The 18,462-nt window shown below is 40.5% G+C and overlaps 1 protein-coding gene across 10 annotated transcripts in view; it reads right to left on the bottom strand.

The window, feature by feature from the left end:
• The window catches only part of MGA (MAX dimerization protein MGA), a 64,500-nt gene that overhangs the window by 8,119 nt on the left and 37,919 nt on the right, over nucleotides 1-18,462 (bottom strand). For 7 of the 10 annotated variants that reach the window (XM_032689748.1, XM_032689749.1, XM_032689750.1 and 4 more), the window contains 5 exons: nucleotides 15,757-17,453; nucleotides 5,036-5,160; nucleotides 3,639-3,690; nucleotides 1,839-2,024; nucleotides 1,038-1,149 (listed from right to left, as the gene is read on the bottom strand). In XM_032689748.1, the coding sequence (XP_032545639.1) occupies nucleotides 1,038-1,149; nucleotides 1,839-2,024; nucleotides 3,639-3,690; nucleotides 5,036-5,160; nucleotides 15,757-17,453 (2,172 nt within the window). The remainder of the gene's footprint in view (nucleotides 1-1,037; nucleotides 1,150-1,838; nucleotides 2,025-3,638; nucleotides 3,691-5,035; nucleotides 5,161-15,756; nucleotides 17,454-18,462) is intronic. The other 3 variants (XM_032689754.1, XM_032689757.1, XM_032689753.1) reach the window with 2 other exon arrangements.

The following is an 18,462-nucleotide window of genomic DNA, read 5'->3' as shown; positions in this document are numbered from 1 at the left end:
AAATTCTAACCTTGGACAAACACACAAATTTTATATTTGTTTTCTGCAGATGCATACAGTTTAATATGACCAAAGTTGAAGTAACTATACTAGCTTGTTTTCAGCTTAGTATTTATGTCTATATTTAACTACCTCTCCTGAGAGAGGACTTTTTCCTCATCAACTTTGAGGTACTTCACTAGGAATGCAAAAGATCTGATAACTACTTTGTGAAGTTATTTGCTTTCATTCTTGCCCAAAAGGCCTCTCATACATTTCTGTATTACTAGACTTCCCTAAAACACTTTTTTTTTTTTTTTTTTTTAAGTCAAGTACCTCAAATATACATGAACTGGTTCAGATAAATACACTATATATTTAAGTATCCTTCACTTCTACTTCACAGGTATTCTCCTGTTTATGTTCCCAGACTATAAGAAGATTACAGGAATAACGTTTTGTTTGTTCACGCATTTTGGCACTGGTTGAAAATGTGTCACAGCATTCCTACACCTCCAAATGAGACAGAAAGACACAGTAAATACAACATGGTTTTGGCTTCAAATGCCTGGATGAGCAGCAGCTAAGACTCTACTGTAGTTTTGTTCTATGGACAGAGGAGCCAGCACTGGTTCTTGGAAAAGCAGTATTATTTGCAAAGCTATGAAAGGAATCAGAAGTTTTGGTACTGACCAAAGACAGCTGTGTACAAGTGTGAAGGACCGGGTAGAAAAATCATTTCAGGAACTGACTAATGACAGAATGAAGTCACACCATCACTTGTCACTCCCACCCTTCCAAAGGAACCCAAGTCCATGGCTCGAAGCACAAAGATAATTCTACACTTCCTTTGGGCATGATGGAAAACAAAAGCAGTTCTTATCAGCATGAAGAGCCTATCACTGAGTCAGGGCTTAGCACGTCTTTGTTTTGCAGTGAGTCTAAATTTTATGTGAACTAATGACATACTTGGATCCACAGATTACTCCACCCATTCCCACTCCTAAAAGCCTTTTCTTTCATTATTACAGCTAGTTTGTATCCAAAACTAGTCTCACCTGAAAGCGTGGATACTTTTCGAATCAGACAATCACGTCTGCGTGTCAGTAAGCTCTTCTGTGCAATAAACTTATCTGCCTGATCTGTCAGTCCTTGGATTTCTTCAAAGGCCTAGAAAAGTACGAGGCAACTGATTTATAAGCCAGTGACACAAAAAATAATAAAATAATTTTCCTTCCCAGAAACCTTTACAGAATTTATTTAGACATTTTTGTAATCCCAAAAACACAGGACTCAGAGAAAGCGTGAAGTATGGAATGCCAGTTTTCTCTAAATGCAGGCTAAAGAGTGATAAACATCTTATTTATCCCTCCTCCAAAGTTCAACAATTTTTAAGAAAAAATCCCAACTTTTATCCCATAGTTTCTAGTTACAGATGACAAGCACAATTATATATATCTTTAGATTGTATTTTTCTTTCCTGTCATTTACAACTTTACAATTAAGTTTTTAGTGTCAGAATGATACCTAATGGAACGCTATCTTCTGCAGCATTCAAAAAGTAAGCCTTCAATGGGTTTCAAAATTTCCTGATGTACAAAGTAAACCGTTAAGGAATTAAGACTTAACCGTCCATTATTCACAAGGAATACAAGGGGAGGGCTAATCCAAAACATGCATCTGTGTCATCAAGATTAAGCTTTTAGGAAAACAGATTCTTTCAGATATTGTTTTATTCTAGAGCCCTGTAGAGGTGACAAAAGTTCTCTATTCACGGGGACTCGATGAGTTCATACTAGCATAATTACTCTGTTCAGATTAAATGATTCTCTTCCTCACTTAAGCTTCAAAATACTTACCTGCTTGAGAATGTAGCATTTGGAGACCTTGGGAAGATTCTGCAACCCCAGAACTCTCTTCAACTTGTCAAAGAGACCTCTCATTTCATTGCGTCGCCGACGTTCATTTGCTGTGTGTGTCTGGCGGTAATGAGCAAAGGCTTCTGCCTGAGACTTCAGCTTTCTTTTCCAGGTCTGATGTTTCTGCTGGAGAAGTAACCAGATTGACCAATTTAAATAGAAAAGGCAATGTAATGGCAAACAATGTTCAAATGCATGCATGTTTTACATTTCTACAGACACCTGAAGATTCCATGTCATGCTATCCTGCTACTATGTCTTCGTGAAAGTTCAGAGTCAGAAGTACACGCAATAAGAAATGAAATGCTGACCAAAGAAGTGACCAACAAAATCATATTAACCCTGAAGGAAAAGATCATGAGTCCCTTCTATTCATAAGCTTTTATTTTTTTGCAATACAAGGCTACTCAGATAAACCATGGGATTACAGCAAAATCACACACGTTTGAGCCAAATATTTTTTGTTGTGTGCTTGTCAAAAAAAGTCTACTAACAAATGAAATAATCACACCAAATATAGGAGACTTGAATTTTTCCCTGAAGTTAAACTAGTTTGATTTCCCTTTTCTTTCATAGGATCATATGGGTTGGGGCCAAAAGACATTGTAAGTAAGAATGTCGAAGATGGCATTGACACTTATCACCCCAGACATCCACCAAGAAACAGAATGTGGCAAAGAGGCTCTGGTTTTCAATTTGCTCAAATTTCTAAAAAGACTGACAGACAATAACCAAAATTACTAATCTCTACAGATTTGAAAGTTTGTTGTTTCATCATTACTCTTACAGGTTTTGTAGAATTATGCTATTTATTTAACGGGGAAGTAATTAATGCAGGTTTTTGGATAATTTTAGGGCTGCTTCAAACCTCAGCCTTCTGGCCTTAGAAGGAATCTGAACACTGTCTCTCAATATCCATTTTGTCCTCACAAGACAGACTTGAGCATAGTACGGCTGCATCTGCCCCTGTGTTGGGCATTAGGTTCCTTTGAAGGGAGGGCCTTACAACGTAAATTTAAGGGCACAGAGGAGGACACACGGAGAAGGTGAGACAGGCAGAGCAACCCAGAACCCATCTTGTCTCAGGCAAAGGCTTACTACACACCAGTCTGCTCTATTATGTAAGACATACAACAGGTTCACACCACACCCCAAAGCCCCACCCCACCACAGCAGGTAGCTCTAGAGCTGACATCAAATATATCACAGACAGTTATCATGGACAGTTAGCAAAACTGGCTTCAAAGCCATTCTCAAATACAGCAGAAAATTCTGAAGGATTGCAGCGAGTTTTGATTTGAAAGGATTCTGTGATATCTTTAACTTGCCTAAATACATATTGTTTGAACTCTTGTTTTCAGAAACCCTGCACCCAAGGCTATGCCTATATAATCCCACATACTGTCTTCTTATATGTGAAAGTATTTATTATTTTCAGTGTGCTGTAAAAATGATTCATGTCAAGAACACAAAACCTAAGCAAACAGAGTCATAAACAAAACACAGATATTCCTCCCACAGATAAAGCTGAATCTGAAGCCCACTGATGCCAGCAGCAGTCCTTTTGCTTGAATGAGATGTGGACTGAGCACCCTTCCTGCATAAACACATTTGGCTTCTTGCATTTAATCACAAGTATCTGGAAGGTAGATAAATCACATTAAGAGTTGCCCTTGAGATGAAAATTTATCTTTAAAATGGAAGTGTGATACCAAAAGGAAAGAGAAGAGCAAAATATACCTTTGTATGTTTTTCTGATAATGTTTCATCCGAAGAATTAGGAGGAGGGTATCTGGAAGAAAGGTAAAAAGTTTTTCCCAACACTACTCATCTCATATACTCTATCCTCATTAACTACATTCCAACAGTCTAGAATTGCTCATTTTGATGCCTTGAAATTAACTTTTCTTTGTATAACTGCATGAAAGCAGAATAATGTTGAGCTTTCTCAAGAAAGTGAACTCTATCTCCAGTGCCATTATCCTGGAAATAATTGAACTGTTCTGAAAGCTGTGCAATTATCTCATAGTGCTAAAGACAAACTATTTCACTATATGCCAAAGAGAATAAATTCAGCCCGTGACTGTTAGCTGCATAAAGTAATTTTTTTAATTATGTTTTGGTAAATTACATTTTTAAAGAAAACAGATTTAATATAGATGGCAGAGCAACCCTTCCCCCACCAAGAACCACCATCAAAATCCTCACATTTATTACTACCCTAATATATAATAACAGCAGCTTCCTCATATCTCAGGAGCTGCAAGAAAACAAAGAACACACACATTTGAAAAATATTTTTTACAAATTGTGACATCTGTTTTTCTCTGTCACTGAAAGACCTTCACAATATAAAGCAAAGTCACCACCTAAGGATAAAAGTGGAGCTGCATCTTTAAAAGGGGGGGGCAGGAATTGAACTATCTAGGAGGTATATAGCATAACCAGTTTTTTCAAAGTTTCGACAAAAAATTTCTTCAAACAAAAAGAACTATTAAACGAAACATTCCCCGTTCATTTGTTTGGTGCAACTGAGAAACAGCCATTACTATCATTATGTACCTCAAATAAGCCATGTTTTTGCTTTGCATTTGTCACTATAAATGCAAGGGAAGCAACAGTAACAAAAACAACCAACCAAAAAAATAAGCCAAGCTATCCAACCATAACAGACTATATGTCAATAAGAAAATACTTTCTTTGCTCAGGCAATGGTCTTAAAAGACAAAGCTTTCATTTACAAAGTCAGGGATTAACCCAGTGACTGTTCCTGCCTGAATTCCACCGGCAAGAATAAACAAAGCTTGCAAAATCATGTTTAAAACGATGATGACCCCTCTCATATTCAGTCTGCAGGAAGGGAGGCAATTCAGTCAATAATTTTACATAACAAGATACACATCCCCATAAACAAATTAATTACAGGGGAAAAAAAAGGGCTAAGATACCTTGAAACTGCTCTTAGTTCTGACAGCACCATCCTCACAGACACTGGGAAGCACCAGTGCCCAGGAAGGCCTGACAGAAACCTTGCTTTATCTTGTCGTCACATTAAACCTGTTGCTTACTGGGTTCATTTGATGCCAGCTCATCAATAAAATACACAACTGAATGCAGTGCTCTCCAAGGATGCTTACTTCTGTTCGGAAGGTTCGATTTTAGCAGCTGTGGCCTTCAGACGGGCAATGTTAATCTTCTCTGAAAGCTCCTCCACGGTCTCAATGTCCACCTGCTCGTCATCCTCTCTGTATTCACGCACATCCTGGAACAGTTTTTGTTTTGTTTTTTTTAAATGAGTATCTACTTAGCAATGGCGCTCAGGCCAACACTGTTTCACTTTAGTCTCAAATGAGATTACATTATAACATTTAGAACCATTAAAGAATCAACATCTCCAGCCACACTGGCCAACAAAAAGTGCTAAGAAGGTGTTTACTTTAAGTGTCGCCTCCAGGAATTCCTCCCGATAGCAACTCTGTAAAATTAATTTTGGTAAAGGCAGAACCCACCTCTATCACTTATGCTTTTACTACGTGTGAGAGAAAAGCTTTCACATGGCAGAGCTTTCCTGCCTCCATTTTGAAGTAAGATTAAACTTCCTTTACACAATCTACTACTGTAGACTCTTGCTAAGTAACTTTTTTCTTCAGAAAAGTTAAGATAGTTATCACCTTAATAATGGTCTCTCATACCTAAGACAGCAAAAGTCAGAACATCATACAATCAGGCTTCTTTGGGTCATAGAGTAAACTGCTTACATGATGAAGAGTACGATTTTGGCTCTTTCCAAAATGCTGCTCAATCATTATTTTAAATATTTATGATATTCTGAAGAGTACTTTTTCTCCATGCTTGCCTGGAGAAGAAGTGAAGCTACTATCTGTGAAGATAGAGAACTGCAGTGCTGTACCAACTATAAGACTTAATTATCTATCTTGTGGCCATTTGCAGTACCAGGTGATATCCCTCCTCCCCCCCAAGAAAACATGCCTATTCAGCCAATTTTTTTCTATTGCAGTTTTTACTCATTATAATCTTTGGTCTGATTACAGAACGAAGAACTCTTTCTCCTCGAGCAAGAACATGTAATTATACTTCCATTCTGTACTTTATTTCACCCACTTCCCTGAACTACCCCAATCTTGCCCTCCTCCTATTATTTCCTTCTGACTTTCCTTCCTTCCGTCTCTTTGTGCTTCTTTTCTTTCCTTTTGTGGAGCTGCAATCTCCTTCTCAGAACTGAATACTTACCTGAAATTGATGCAAACAGTTAATCACAAAAAACGCTAAGGGAATATACATATATATAAAAGTGTGTGTCATAGGTTTACTTGTTCTAAAAAACCAAGGGAGAATTTTTTTTTTCTTTCCCCTAGATCACTGTAAAAGAAAGATGTTGAAGGAGGGAGGGGGTAGGTGTTTGCCTAGGGTGACTGACACACACAAAGGAACTAGCTAGCAGATCCACATTCCAGGCCGACAGCCCTCAGAAGGGGGGGGTGTGTGGGGGGGTTGATGAGTTGGTTTTTTTCCCTCTCCTCAGGAATCGGCAGGTACTTCACTTTTGCCCTGACTCAGGGAGGGGGGTTGTGTGGAAAGGCTCTATCGGGTCATCTGCCTGCTTCTGGCCCCGGTTTGCCTCCGTTCTCCTGCGCCCTGTTCTGCCCCCAGCCCAGACTTGCTCAGATTTCATCGGAGAGGTCTGACCCTTCTGCGAAGGAACCTTTGGGAGAGTCCTGGCCAGAGCCAGCCGCCAACAGCGTGAGTTTGCAGCAAGACTCCTTTTTTTCCTTCCCCTTCTCGGTGGGGTGGGAAATCTCCATTTTTGGCTTCTCCCGCACCGGAGCCCACGCAGTGACTGCCAGAGCACAACCCCGAGCACTGCAGCCTCTGCTCCTCCAGAGCCCAACAGCGCTCCCCTACTGGCCGTGGTTAGAACTGCATCAAAAGGCAGAAAGTACTGAACTGTTTCCTTTTTGAAGGGGACTTTTGGGTACAGGACTATTGTTTAGTTGTTTTCATGCTCTTTTGTTGTTCTGCCAATACACATATATCCTTTAATAAAGGGCTGTTATTTTTTTTTCTTTCTCCATACTTCCTCAATTGGAGCCTCTTAATTTCAGATTTACAATCGCTTAGAGGGAGGAGCTTGGTCTTCCTCATAACTCATTCTCCTTAGCAAAACACTTCAGTCTCATTAAACTGAGACAATATGTATATATAAAAGTGTGTTTATGTATACAGTACATTTATTCTAGTGCCTACATACATACACACACATTATACAAGAGTGCCTGTAGAATCTCCCAGTCTTTTAAGAGGCAGCATCCTCTCCCTCGTAAAACCACTCTTAAATATTCCAAGTCTTCCATCACCATCCATTCATATCATGAGGAGTCCTATAAAGTGTTGGCAGTATAGATTCCATGCAGAAAGAGGTATAAACTTCTAAACTACTCACTTGCAGAGAAGTTGACACCTCTTCCCATACTATGAAGTATCAAGATATTACTGCTGAAACAAAGCAAAGCAGGTTTATGAGCTATAGCTGCCAGATCTGAACAGAAAATCATCCTTACTTTTACAAGTTGCTATGCACACTCACACATTACTTATTATCTTTGTGCTTGTAGAAAGTCACATCTTTTGAAAAAGAGCAAGGAGAGTGACTTTAGATGAGAAATTACTAGCCTTAAGAAACTTTCCTTCCATACATGCTGACTTATAAGGCACCATTCTTCCCTCCCCAGGAAAGCAGCTCTGATCTCTGGTAAGTTCTGCATTTGACAAGGAAATAAGTTTTTTTCTAGTACTGACAAGTTCTGGGGTTTCTTGCAGCTTTCCTTCAGAGCAGCTATGCCATGACAGTTTTTGTATGAACATGAAGAGCAGCGTGGAGGCAAAAGAAATTCTCATCTGACTCTAAAAGTATGGTGTTGGCACTGGTAGGCACTTAAGGAAGTACTGTCTCTCTCTCTCTGCATTAAAGCCCACAAAATTCTAATTTGGTCCATCTTGTAAATATTGCCCCACATAGCAAGAATTGTTAGCACTGGGACCACCTGGTGCTAACACAACACAGAGAAAATTAACTGCTTTTACCAAGGAAGCAGCACATCACTTGGAACTTGACATGTTGGTCAGGACATATCACCACCGCTCCCCAAGCAGGAGAATGAAAGTAAGGAGACACCATGTCCCTGGGACATTGGTGAGGTCAAAAAAACACTGCTTGCAGTCTAGATCCAGAACACATATGCAGGAGCTACTGAAATTGTGACTGAGTTAAGACTACACTGCACTTCAGCATATGTATTTCAACAGCTTTCAGACATTGCCTGCGAACAGTAGTCAGAGTTGTTTCACGTTTGTCAAGTGGCTCTATATGCTTACAGAGTCCTAAAAAAAAATCTATGTTCTATTACATAAAAATTACATTGAAATCTCACTTATGCAAACAGTCAGCAATTTTTTAACAACTCCTCTCATGCTTGCTCCAAAAATTCCCTGGCTGAGGAGAAGAATACAAGCTTGAATCTGAAATGAAATTCTACTAGCTGGTAAGCATGGAAGGCAGGGAAAGCAGAAGAAAAGAAGTTGGAAGCCAGGTCCTGCCCTTGGGTCACAACAACCCCAGGCATCTCTACAGGCTGGGAGCAGAGTGGCTGGAAAGAGGTCCAGAAGAAAAGGACACAGGGGTGCTGGTCAACAGTGGCTGAATATGAGCCAGCAGTGTGCCCAGGTGGCCACGAAGGCCAATGACATCCTGGCCTGTATCAAGCATAGTGTGGCCAGCCAGGACCTCAGTGCACTCAGCACTGGTGAGGTCACACCTCAAATCCTATGTCTGGTTTTGGGCCCCTCACTAGGCAAAGGACATTGAGGTGCTGGAGCATGTTCAGAGAAGGGCAACAAAGCTCGTAAAGGGTCTGGAGCACAAGTCTTATGAGGAGCAGCTGAGAGCGCCCAGGGAAACCTTATCTCTGTCTACAACTACCTGAAAGGAGGTTGTAGCAAGGTGGGGGTTGGCCCCTTCTCCCAGGTAAAAAGTGATAAGACAAAAGGAAACGGCTTCAAGCTGAGCCAGGGGAGGTTCAGGTTGAACATTTGGAAGAATTTCTTGACAAAAAGGTTTGTCAAGTGTTGTAATGGGCTGCCCAGGGAAGTGGTAGAGTCGCCATCCCTGGAACAGGATGTGACACGTAGTGCCATGGTCTAGTTGGCAAGGTGGTACTCAGTCAAAGGTTGGACTTGGTGATATTGAAGGTCTTTTCAACCTTAACGATTATGTGATTCTAAGATATCAAAACTGCAATATCTCCCAGATACAGACCTTCTGCAGAACTATAATAGATAACATAAACCTGTAGCATAGCTGCTTCCAAAGCCTTTTTTTTAATCCTCCTGAGAGTCTGACAAGAAAAGTATCATAAACCCAGAGTTTAAAAAAAACTGGCCAAACAAAAACTGTTCAAATAAAGATACTGTTTAAATCACAGATCAGATACTTGCTATTATGTTGAAAATACTGCATGTAAAAGAGGTACAAGGCAATACAGACCTATTTCTTTATACAAAGACCACTTCTCATTCCTACCTGCTCTCCTGAGTCATTCATAAAGCCACCTTTATGCTGAAAGCCTTCTGATACTTTCTCTAAGCTTTTCCACTTTATACAGTATAATTTCTGTGACCTCTACATGCAAGAAATGCATGCTGCTTTTCTTCAGTGGGGAGAACCACTCTGTCTAAAATACATTTGGATATCATTATACTGCAGGGAAGTTGGTCATGCAGGGTAGTTCAAAAGATGATACAATTCAGACAGTAAGGGAAAAAAAATGAGGAAAAATTATCTTACCATAGAAACACTGTCAAGATAAGGCTTTTGAGTGCTGATAAGTTACACTGGGCTAATCAAAGGGATGATAGCAATTATCCAGTTAGAGCTCTTCTAGAACTGGAATTTTCTACATGCTATCATATTAGAAAAATAGTATTCAAAACCCAAGATGTGGCAACTTTTTCATGACAGATGGGCAAAAAAAAGAATTAAACACTGCTGACCACCAAGAACTTCACATCTTCAAGTTTACGCATTCTAAATGTGAATATATGCAAAACAATAAGTTTTTTCATTTACATCTAACCTCAAAGGGAAAAATGCTTCTGGGTTGGTAAATCTTTCCTCTCTACCTCTGAAATCCTAACAGGAAAAGTATCAGAATCATGAAGATTGGCAAAAGTCCACTTAAGTTCTGACATTAAGAACAGATATTCCTATGTAAGTACTGCCAACCTTAGGCTGAACCCTATCCATAGCCTAGCATAATTTTTGAAGATGCTCGTGGAAGCCCTACCGTTCTAGCATCAGTCTTTCCACACTACTTTCAGTCTTTCCAAACTACTTCCTGTAGTAACATAACTTCTAAATGCCTTTGAGCTTCTAAGGGCAAAATACCCCAAGGAATGAAGACACCAGATGAGCAATCCCACCCTACAAAAGAAGTTCTAAAGTTAGTATGGAAATGACAGCTCTTTTCCCTCTCTGCTTTTCATTGCGTGTTTCTAAGCTCTCTCCTCTGATTCCCCTCTGTTCCTGGTAGCCTAAACCCCTATTGTTGGTTTCTAAAGAGCAAATTGCCTGTTGTAGAGGATCCTCAGTGACAGCGCTGAGAAAGGAGGTTAGATGACAACAGATGTCATTAGATGTTACCCAAGCAAATGCGTAATTTCACCATCAAAAGCTGAGAACATGCAAGAGCCTGTTAGAACTCAAATTGTCCACAAAATATATCACTTTCACTTTTTATTAAACCACTATTTTATAATAATTCATAATAGTTCCTTCTTATTTCAATATTCACCTCAGAACAAGAATGACCGAAAACCACTTTTAAAATACAGTAACTTGCCAGACATAAAAGCTGTGTTCAGACTAGTATGCTAAACTGTGGGACTCTTATTTGTAGCATTAAAATACCAGAACAACCCCTGCTGTGGTTTTGGTTTAGGCCAACAAGAATGCATGTGAACAATTAGGAGACGCAGCCTGTGACTTAGCCCAGGCCAATCAGTCCTTCTCAACAGGAACTTTGTGTGTAATCATCATGCCATGGAGATCAAGAGTTTAACATCATCTCCCAGGTGATCTCCCAACAACAGGTCCTTATACTGATTAGTTTGCTTCTATAGATCTCTCAGAAGGTTTTATTCATATTACCAAACCCACACTGATTAACCCTCCTAAGCCTCTCTTGATGCAGTTCAGGGTAGGAGATGCAAAAGGGCAAATATACCATCTCAGGAAGCGTCTCTCTTGCTGTTGAGTAGAGGAGGAGACTGCAAGAGTCTCTTAAGTCAAAGACTCAAAGTCAGCACAAGGTAAGAAGGTAATATGAAGGGCATTGATATGCAAAATTAAGAACAATTAAGTCTTTACAATGAGAACCAGTGTGGAAAAATGCACTAAACCAGAAAGTAACAGCTACTGCAGGAAAGTAGCAATCATCCTGACTCTGACAGTTTCTCACAGTTTTCTGAGGTTTTAAATGGTCATTTCCTGAGCAACTAAAACCAGTCCACATTCCCAACTAGTAGAGAAAGAGCTGTCGTAAGTCTTTCCACTAAACAAAACTATTAGTGGACATGGATGTACTCTTTGCTTCCATGTTTCCACTAGCTTAATGAAATGGATAAACATCCTCTACTAGCCTGTTTATACGATTTGACTTCACCCAGTCTGACAAACAATAGTAGCTCTGCCTGTCTTGTAAGCACTACACTAAGAGTACATACCAGTGAAAAATAACACACATTTAGATTCAAAACTGAATTCCCCATTAGGCATCGACATGCTAACTCAACTTGCAGGTAGTACAGACTAACAAACCGAAATTCCAGACAGTTTTTACAGTCCTCTGAGATCTCATTCTTCAGCTTTATTGCTCTACAACCAAGGTTAGCTTACTTGTGTTTGTGTGAGCTTGTGGTGAAGACATACCCTTAGATGGCTTCCCAAACCTTATTAGTCAAAACCTGCACAGTAATTTTCTTCCAAAACACACATTTCTTACAATCACTAATAATTACTTTTTTGTTTGATCATCCTTTTGCAGGATGAGAGAAAATACAGTTTTAAAACATCAACCTTGATAACAGACTACTCCGTGACCCATATATTATTGTTGGTTTACCAACAAATTCTGAAGACTATCACATCTGTAAAGCTTATCTGACATCAGGCAAGAATTAACCATGGTTCTCAAAACTTGATGATAACTCTGCTCAAGTTATTGAAGGATACAGGACTTATCAAACTGTCACCACCCAACTGAAGATGAGACAGCAACAATTCAGTTTTCAGCTTGAAAGAACTTCCAAAAATAACATCTGCTTTCAGTTTGCTCACCTTCATGCAGCTGTGATGCTATCATCTTGTCTGAGAATAGCAAGATGGAATATGAACTCATTAGTCATTTTTCCTGGAAGTTAAACACATTCTCTAAAAGCCAGTTGCTGACTTCAATTGAGTTACTCTGGATATGGTTATCATAGAATAATAGAACATCCTGAGTTAGAATAGACCCACAAGGACCATCAAAATCCAACTCCTGGCCCTGCATAGGACCACCCCAAGAACTACACCATGTGTCTGAGAGTACTGTCCAAATGCATCTTGAACTTTGTCAGGCTCGGTATTGTGACCACTTCCGTGGGGAGCCTGTTCCAGTGCACAACCACCCTCTGAAGAACATTTTCCTAATATCCAACCTAAACCTCCCCTGGCACAGCTTTACACCATTCCATCAGGTCCTTTCACTGGTCACCACAGAGAAGTGAGCAGTGCCTGCCCCCACTCTTCCACTCACAAGGAAGTTGTAACTGCATTGAGGTCTCCCCTCAGTCTCCTCTTCTCCAGGATGAACAGACCAAGTGACCTCAGCCGCTCCTCCTATGGCTTCTCCTCAAGACCCTTCACCATCTCTGTTGCCCTCCTTTGGATGCTCTCCAAGGGTTTAATATCTTTCTTACATTGCAGTGCCCAAAACTGCAATATTCAAGGTGAGGCTGCACCAGTGCAGAGCAGAGCGGGACAATCCCCTCCCTCAACTGACTGGCGATGCTTTGCCTGATGCCCCCCCAGACAGGGTTGGCCCTCCTGGCTGCCAGGGCATTACTGACTCAGATTCAACTTGCCATTGACCAGAACCCTCAGGTCCCTTTCTGGGGCACTGCTTTCCAACATCTCATTCCCCAGTCTGTTTGTACATCCAGGGTTGCCCCATTCCAGGTCCAGAATCCGGCACTTTCCCTTTGTTGAATTTCATATGGTTGGTGATTGCCCAGCCCTCTAATTTGTTGAGGTCTCTCTGCAGGGCCCCTCTACCTCTGAGGGAGTCAACAGCTACTCCCAATTTAATGTCATTGGCAAACTTACTTACTATGCCTTCAAGTCCTGCATCCAAGTCATTTATGAAGATGTTGAAGAGCACAGAGCCCAAGATGGAGCCCTGTGGAACCCCACTAGTGACAGGGTGGGGTTACCCCATTCACTGTTACCCTCTGTACTCGACCCACGAGCCAACTGCTCACCCACCACATGATGTGTTTATCCAGCTGTGGGATAGACATTTTGTCCAGAAGGATCCTGTGAGGACAGTATTGAAAACTTTACTGAAATCCACACAGATTACATCAACCGGCTTTCCTGGAGCAACCAGGTGGGTTACCTTGTCATAGAAGGAAATTAGGTTCGATAAGCAGGACTTTCCTCTCATGAAGCCACGCTGGCTGTGACCAATGACTGTGTTGCCTTTTATGTGTTTTTCAATAATTCCCAAAATAATCTTCTCCATAACTTTACCAGTCACTGAAGTGATACTGACAGGTCTGTAGTAACCAGGGTCACCCCTCCTGCCCTTCTTAAAAACTGAGACAACGTTTACCAGCTTCCAGTTGACTGGGACCTCTCTTTATTCCCAAGACCGTTCAAAAAATCATTGAAAGAGGTCTTGTGATGACATCAGCCAGCTCTCTGAGTACCCTCAAATGAATCCCATCAGACCCCATAGACTTATAGGGATCCAGCTGGAGCAGCAAATCCTGCACAAGTTCAAGGTCGGTAGGGAGTATAACATTCTTGCAGTCACAGTCCCTCAGCTCAAGGTTCTGGGCCTCATCATTAGTGTTGTAGACAGAGGCAAAGAAAACATCAAACACCTCTGCCTTATCTATATCCCTGTTTGTGAGGTGACCATCCTCATCCTGTAATGGGCCGATGTTATTTATGGTCTGCCTTCTGCCATTAACATATTTAAAAAACTCACTTTATTGTCCCCCATGGTGCTGCTCAGCTTCCACTCCAATGGATCTTTGGCTGTAAAGATTTTCTCCCTGCAGGGGTGATCAACACCACTGTAGTCTTCCCATGTCACCTGACCTTGCCTCCCCTGGCCACACACTTTCTTTTTTCACCTTAGCTCCAGAAGATCCCTGCTTAACCAAGCTGAACTTCTGCATTGCCTCCCTGACTTTAGATTTTAGAATTGCCTGATCCTGTGCTCTTAGGAGGTGGTACTTAAAAAGTGACCAGCACTGATGGACCCCAGCACCTTCAACAGCATTTTCCTTGGGGACCTTACTAACTTGTTGTCTGAGCAGCCTGAAGTCTGCTCTCCTCATATCCAGGGTTGAAGTTTTGCTGGCACTTTTCCTCCTGTCATGAAAGATTTTAAACTTGATTGTTTCATGGTTCCTGTGGCCAAGATGGCCACCAATTGCCATTTCACTCAAGAGTAACAGATCAAGGGAGGAGGGCACCTTTCCCAGCTGGCTCCTGTAGTACCTGTCCCAAGTTATTGCCCAGGTGTTTTAGGAATCTTCTGGACCTGTTTGTATCAGCTGTGTGGCCAGAAGACAAAGAACTCCAATTAGATTTTCAACTGCAAGAGGACTACATTAACACAAAAGGGCTAAAAGAATTCTATACTTTCAAATTCCTGGAGAAACTAACGTAATCTGTCCTCTTTTTCTGTTCTTCAGTTCTCTTACAGTTTAACCTTTCTCTCTCCATTTGTATCTCATCCCAAAAAAAGGCTATCTCATTTCTTATGTCCATTTGACTGACTTACAAAACCACAACTTCATAAATTTTAAGTAACAATGCACTGTTTAAGTCACACAGTGATATATAAAAAAACATATTAAGGAGTTACCATTGGATTGCTTTATTTTAATTTTTTTGGTTAAATTTGATGAAAATTCTATGAGCATTAAAATGTAAATGTATCCTAACTACACTAATCACAAAGCTTTACTCTTATTCTCTGACTTTTGGAGTAATTTGTTTTCTATCACAGGGAATGACAGCTCTCATATACTATTTAAATGTATTACTAAATTTCAAAAGGAATTTAAGGAGGGATTCAAACATTCCTTCCAGAAATAAATGTTAACTAAGGCTACAAAAACTAAGTAGAAGGAAGCAGCTTAAAATAACAAAAATACTAGATTACCTGCTACATTTTGGGATCATAAGTCGTATTACAAGGAACCAAGTTACTTGAGTAAATACTGGAGGAAGACAACCTGCAACAGTTCTATTACAGATTACTCAATATAACTCCTGTTACCTGAAAAACGGACAATTTCTAAAAGGCCACTACACTGCCACCTACAAAAAAGCATGCAACTAAGAAGAAACAAAAGACATTCCCACCTGGAACCCCAATTTAGACTTTCTAAAGAAACTGAAGTCCAAAACACAAACATCATACTCTCTCAAATCCATGGGTTATGACATGTTAGTTGGTCAATTAGAAAAAAAAAATCCCTTCATAAATAGCTAAATGCTTACCACTTTTTCAACATCTATTTCCTCTTCACTTGGGAAGTCAGAAGCACCATCCAGCATCTCATCAGCAGAATCATCAGTTTTTTCATCCTCTTCTTCCTCCTCCTCATCTTCCTCTTCATCCTCTTCCATATCATCAGCAGTTATATCAATAGTGGGTGTGTAACACTTTCTGTGTGCCCTCTGTTCTGGTGGTGTCATGAAGTCACTTTCTTCTGATGTATCAGCTCTGTTACCCACCTCGCTTCTATTTTCTAAAGGGGGTACAATGCTAGATATTTTGCTCCAAGAACTGTTGACATGTGTTACAATATCATGACCTGTTTTCATTTCTTCTGGAGAATCAAAAGCATTTTGTTCTTTGTTGTTACTGCCTTCCTGCCTAGATAGGTTTCCTTTGTCTTCCTCAGTATTGACTGTATGTTCTCCTCCTGAAGCGTTATCCTGCTCTTTTGCAGAACTGATTTCAGACTTACTTCCTGTTTTCTCTCCTATGCTTTCTGCTTTTGTAGAGCCCTTGTGCTCCTTCCTTTCCATACCTGGCTGTGCAGCTTCATCCCGACATTCTTCTTTGCCCTGAGACAGTTCAGTCCCTCTTTGTTTGTCATCATTCTCCAGCTGTGTATCTTGCTCTGATTGACTCTGTGACTGTCCAGAACTTGCTTTCTTGTCCTCCTTCGCCTGTGTCTGTCCATCTCCTTCTTGCTCTTTTATTGGTTTCTCTTCCTGTTCAGCTTTTATTTGTTCATTCCCAAGGTCCTTCAAGAGGGCGGTCTCCCGATTTTCAAGACTCTGTGGATGTGCATTATCCGGAGGAGCAATTGAAGTCTGATCTGATGACCCACAAACAGTTTCAGAATTAGCTGAAACAGCCTCCACTGCAGTTTCAGTACTGACAGAATCCTCCTTCTCCTCAGAAGACCCTTTTTCTTCTTCATCATTTGGCTTCTCACTGATGTACGAATGGTCAGATGATACAACATCTGCAGAAACATCATGCTGAGAAGAAAAGCTATCACCACAAGAACTCTCTAGCACCTTTGAGTTCTCTGCCATCTCTAAAGCAGTGGAATTTCTATCACCACTAGGTGTGATTGTGCCAGATGCTGACTCTTCAGCAGTATTTAACTGGTTAATCGACAACTCATTTTCTTCTTGTTTTCCATCTGAAACTGTGACCTCAGACTCTGTAACTTCAGTGTCATCTGAGCATGAAGCCTTCCCATTCTCCTTCTGCTGAGCAGCACCTGAGTCCTCCTTCTTGCATATTTTCCTGTATTCCTTCTTCATCTGAAGAGACGCAAAATGGTGAAGAATGGAGTTTGGCACAGTCTTCTGTCCTGGGAGCTGAAGTAAAGCAAAACTACCAGACTGTAAAGGTATGAAATTAGCAGTGGTAGCTGGCAGACCACCTGCACTGCAGGTTACTTTAGACTCAGAGGCTGTTTGATTTGTGATGTTGCTAACAGTAGAGGAAGAGATCCTCAGAGTCAGAGTGCCTGACTGCGACACGAAACTTGTTACTGAAGGAAGAAGAGAAGATGTTTGAGTGGCTGGGTTAGATGGAGGGGATAACTTAGGTACTGCAGTTTGTACAGCTGAATTTGTGGCATGAGAAGTGGAAGACACAGAGGAAGTGGGAGACACAGGTGACTCAGGAGGCTTAGAAGGTGCAGGCAACCGGATTCCTACAACAGATCCTGTGAGGGAAACAAAACATCAACTTATACTTTCTCAAATGAACTTTTTTCTTTCAGTTTTAGTATTTGATGCTGTACTAGAAGCAGATAGCACTCTCAAGGATCACAGTGTAATCAGGACAAGTTCTCAGTGAAAGAGCTGGTCCTGCAGAGACATATAAACTTGAATTTTTTTAAGGAGCACCCCAATAAAACACATGAGGTGGCCACTCTAAAATTAACAGACTTACTGGTAAGTTTTATCATTAAACTTTTTAATCAGAAAAGGCACTGCATTGAAAGTCCTCTGTATTTTACTTTCCCATTTATTGCAAAACAGGGAAATTGGGATTTTGTAAAAAAAAAAAAAAGTATTTAAATTAAAATCTCCACCCCCACCCTCAAGAAAAAGACTTCCACATGGAAAAACTGTGTCAAAATTACACAATTAAACCACAATCTTTTTCACCTTAATGAACTCTTCTGCAGCATTTCAATATTCCATAAAACATACTACCATGGGCAAGTAGTTTCAGCAAAAGCCCCAAAACAGAAAAGAATTAAATCAACTTGTTGACTGATTCTTTGCTACATCTCATGCTCAAACCTCAACTAAGGCACGACATTATTTTCTCTTCTCCCCAGTTTTATCTGCTGTGCTTGCTCTCACCTCTCCCTTCCACACCATTCTATCTCCCTCTCTTCAAGATGCTTCTTGATAAAGGGACAACAGAAGAAAAAGTCCCACAGTAAAGTAAACATGCATTTAAAGTACATTTTGTTTATAACTTACAAATATGTACAACAGCATGCCCAACGGGCATTCTACCTATTTTCTTTCAGATACCTGCAATTTCTAACTCCTCCAACCCTGCCTTCAACTGTGTACCAGAGAAACAGCTGAAAATCACACTTATTTTTTTCTGACACTCTTAAGGAAGAAAAAACCCAGGTAATTTTGTACTGAAGTTTAACATTTCATCTGAGTATCTTCTGTAAACACACTAACAAACCTGGAAACCTAACAAAA

The sequence above is a fragment of the Chiroxiphia lanceolata genome, chromosome 6 (genome assembly GCF_009829145.1).
Source record: "Chiroxiphia lanceolata isolate bChiLan1 chromosome 6, bChiLan1.pri, whole genome shotgun sequence".
Lineage (NCBI taxonomy): Eukaryota > Metazoa > Chordata > Aves > Passeriformes > Pipridae > Chiroxiphia > Chiroxiphia lanceolata.
Note: the sequence above shows the minus strand (reverse complement) of the source record. Positions and strands in the feature narration are given on the sequence as shown.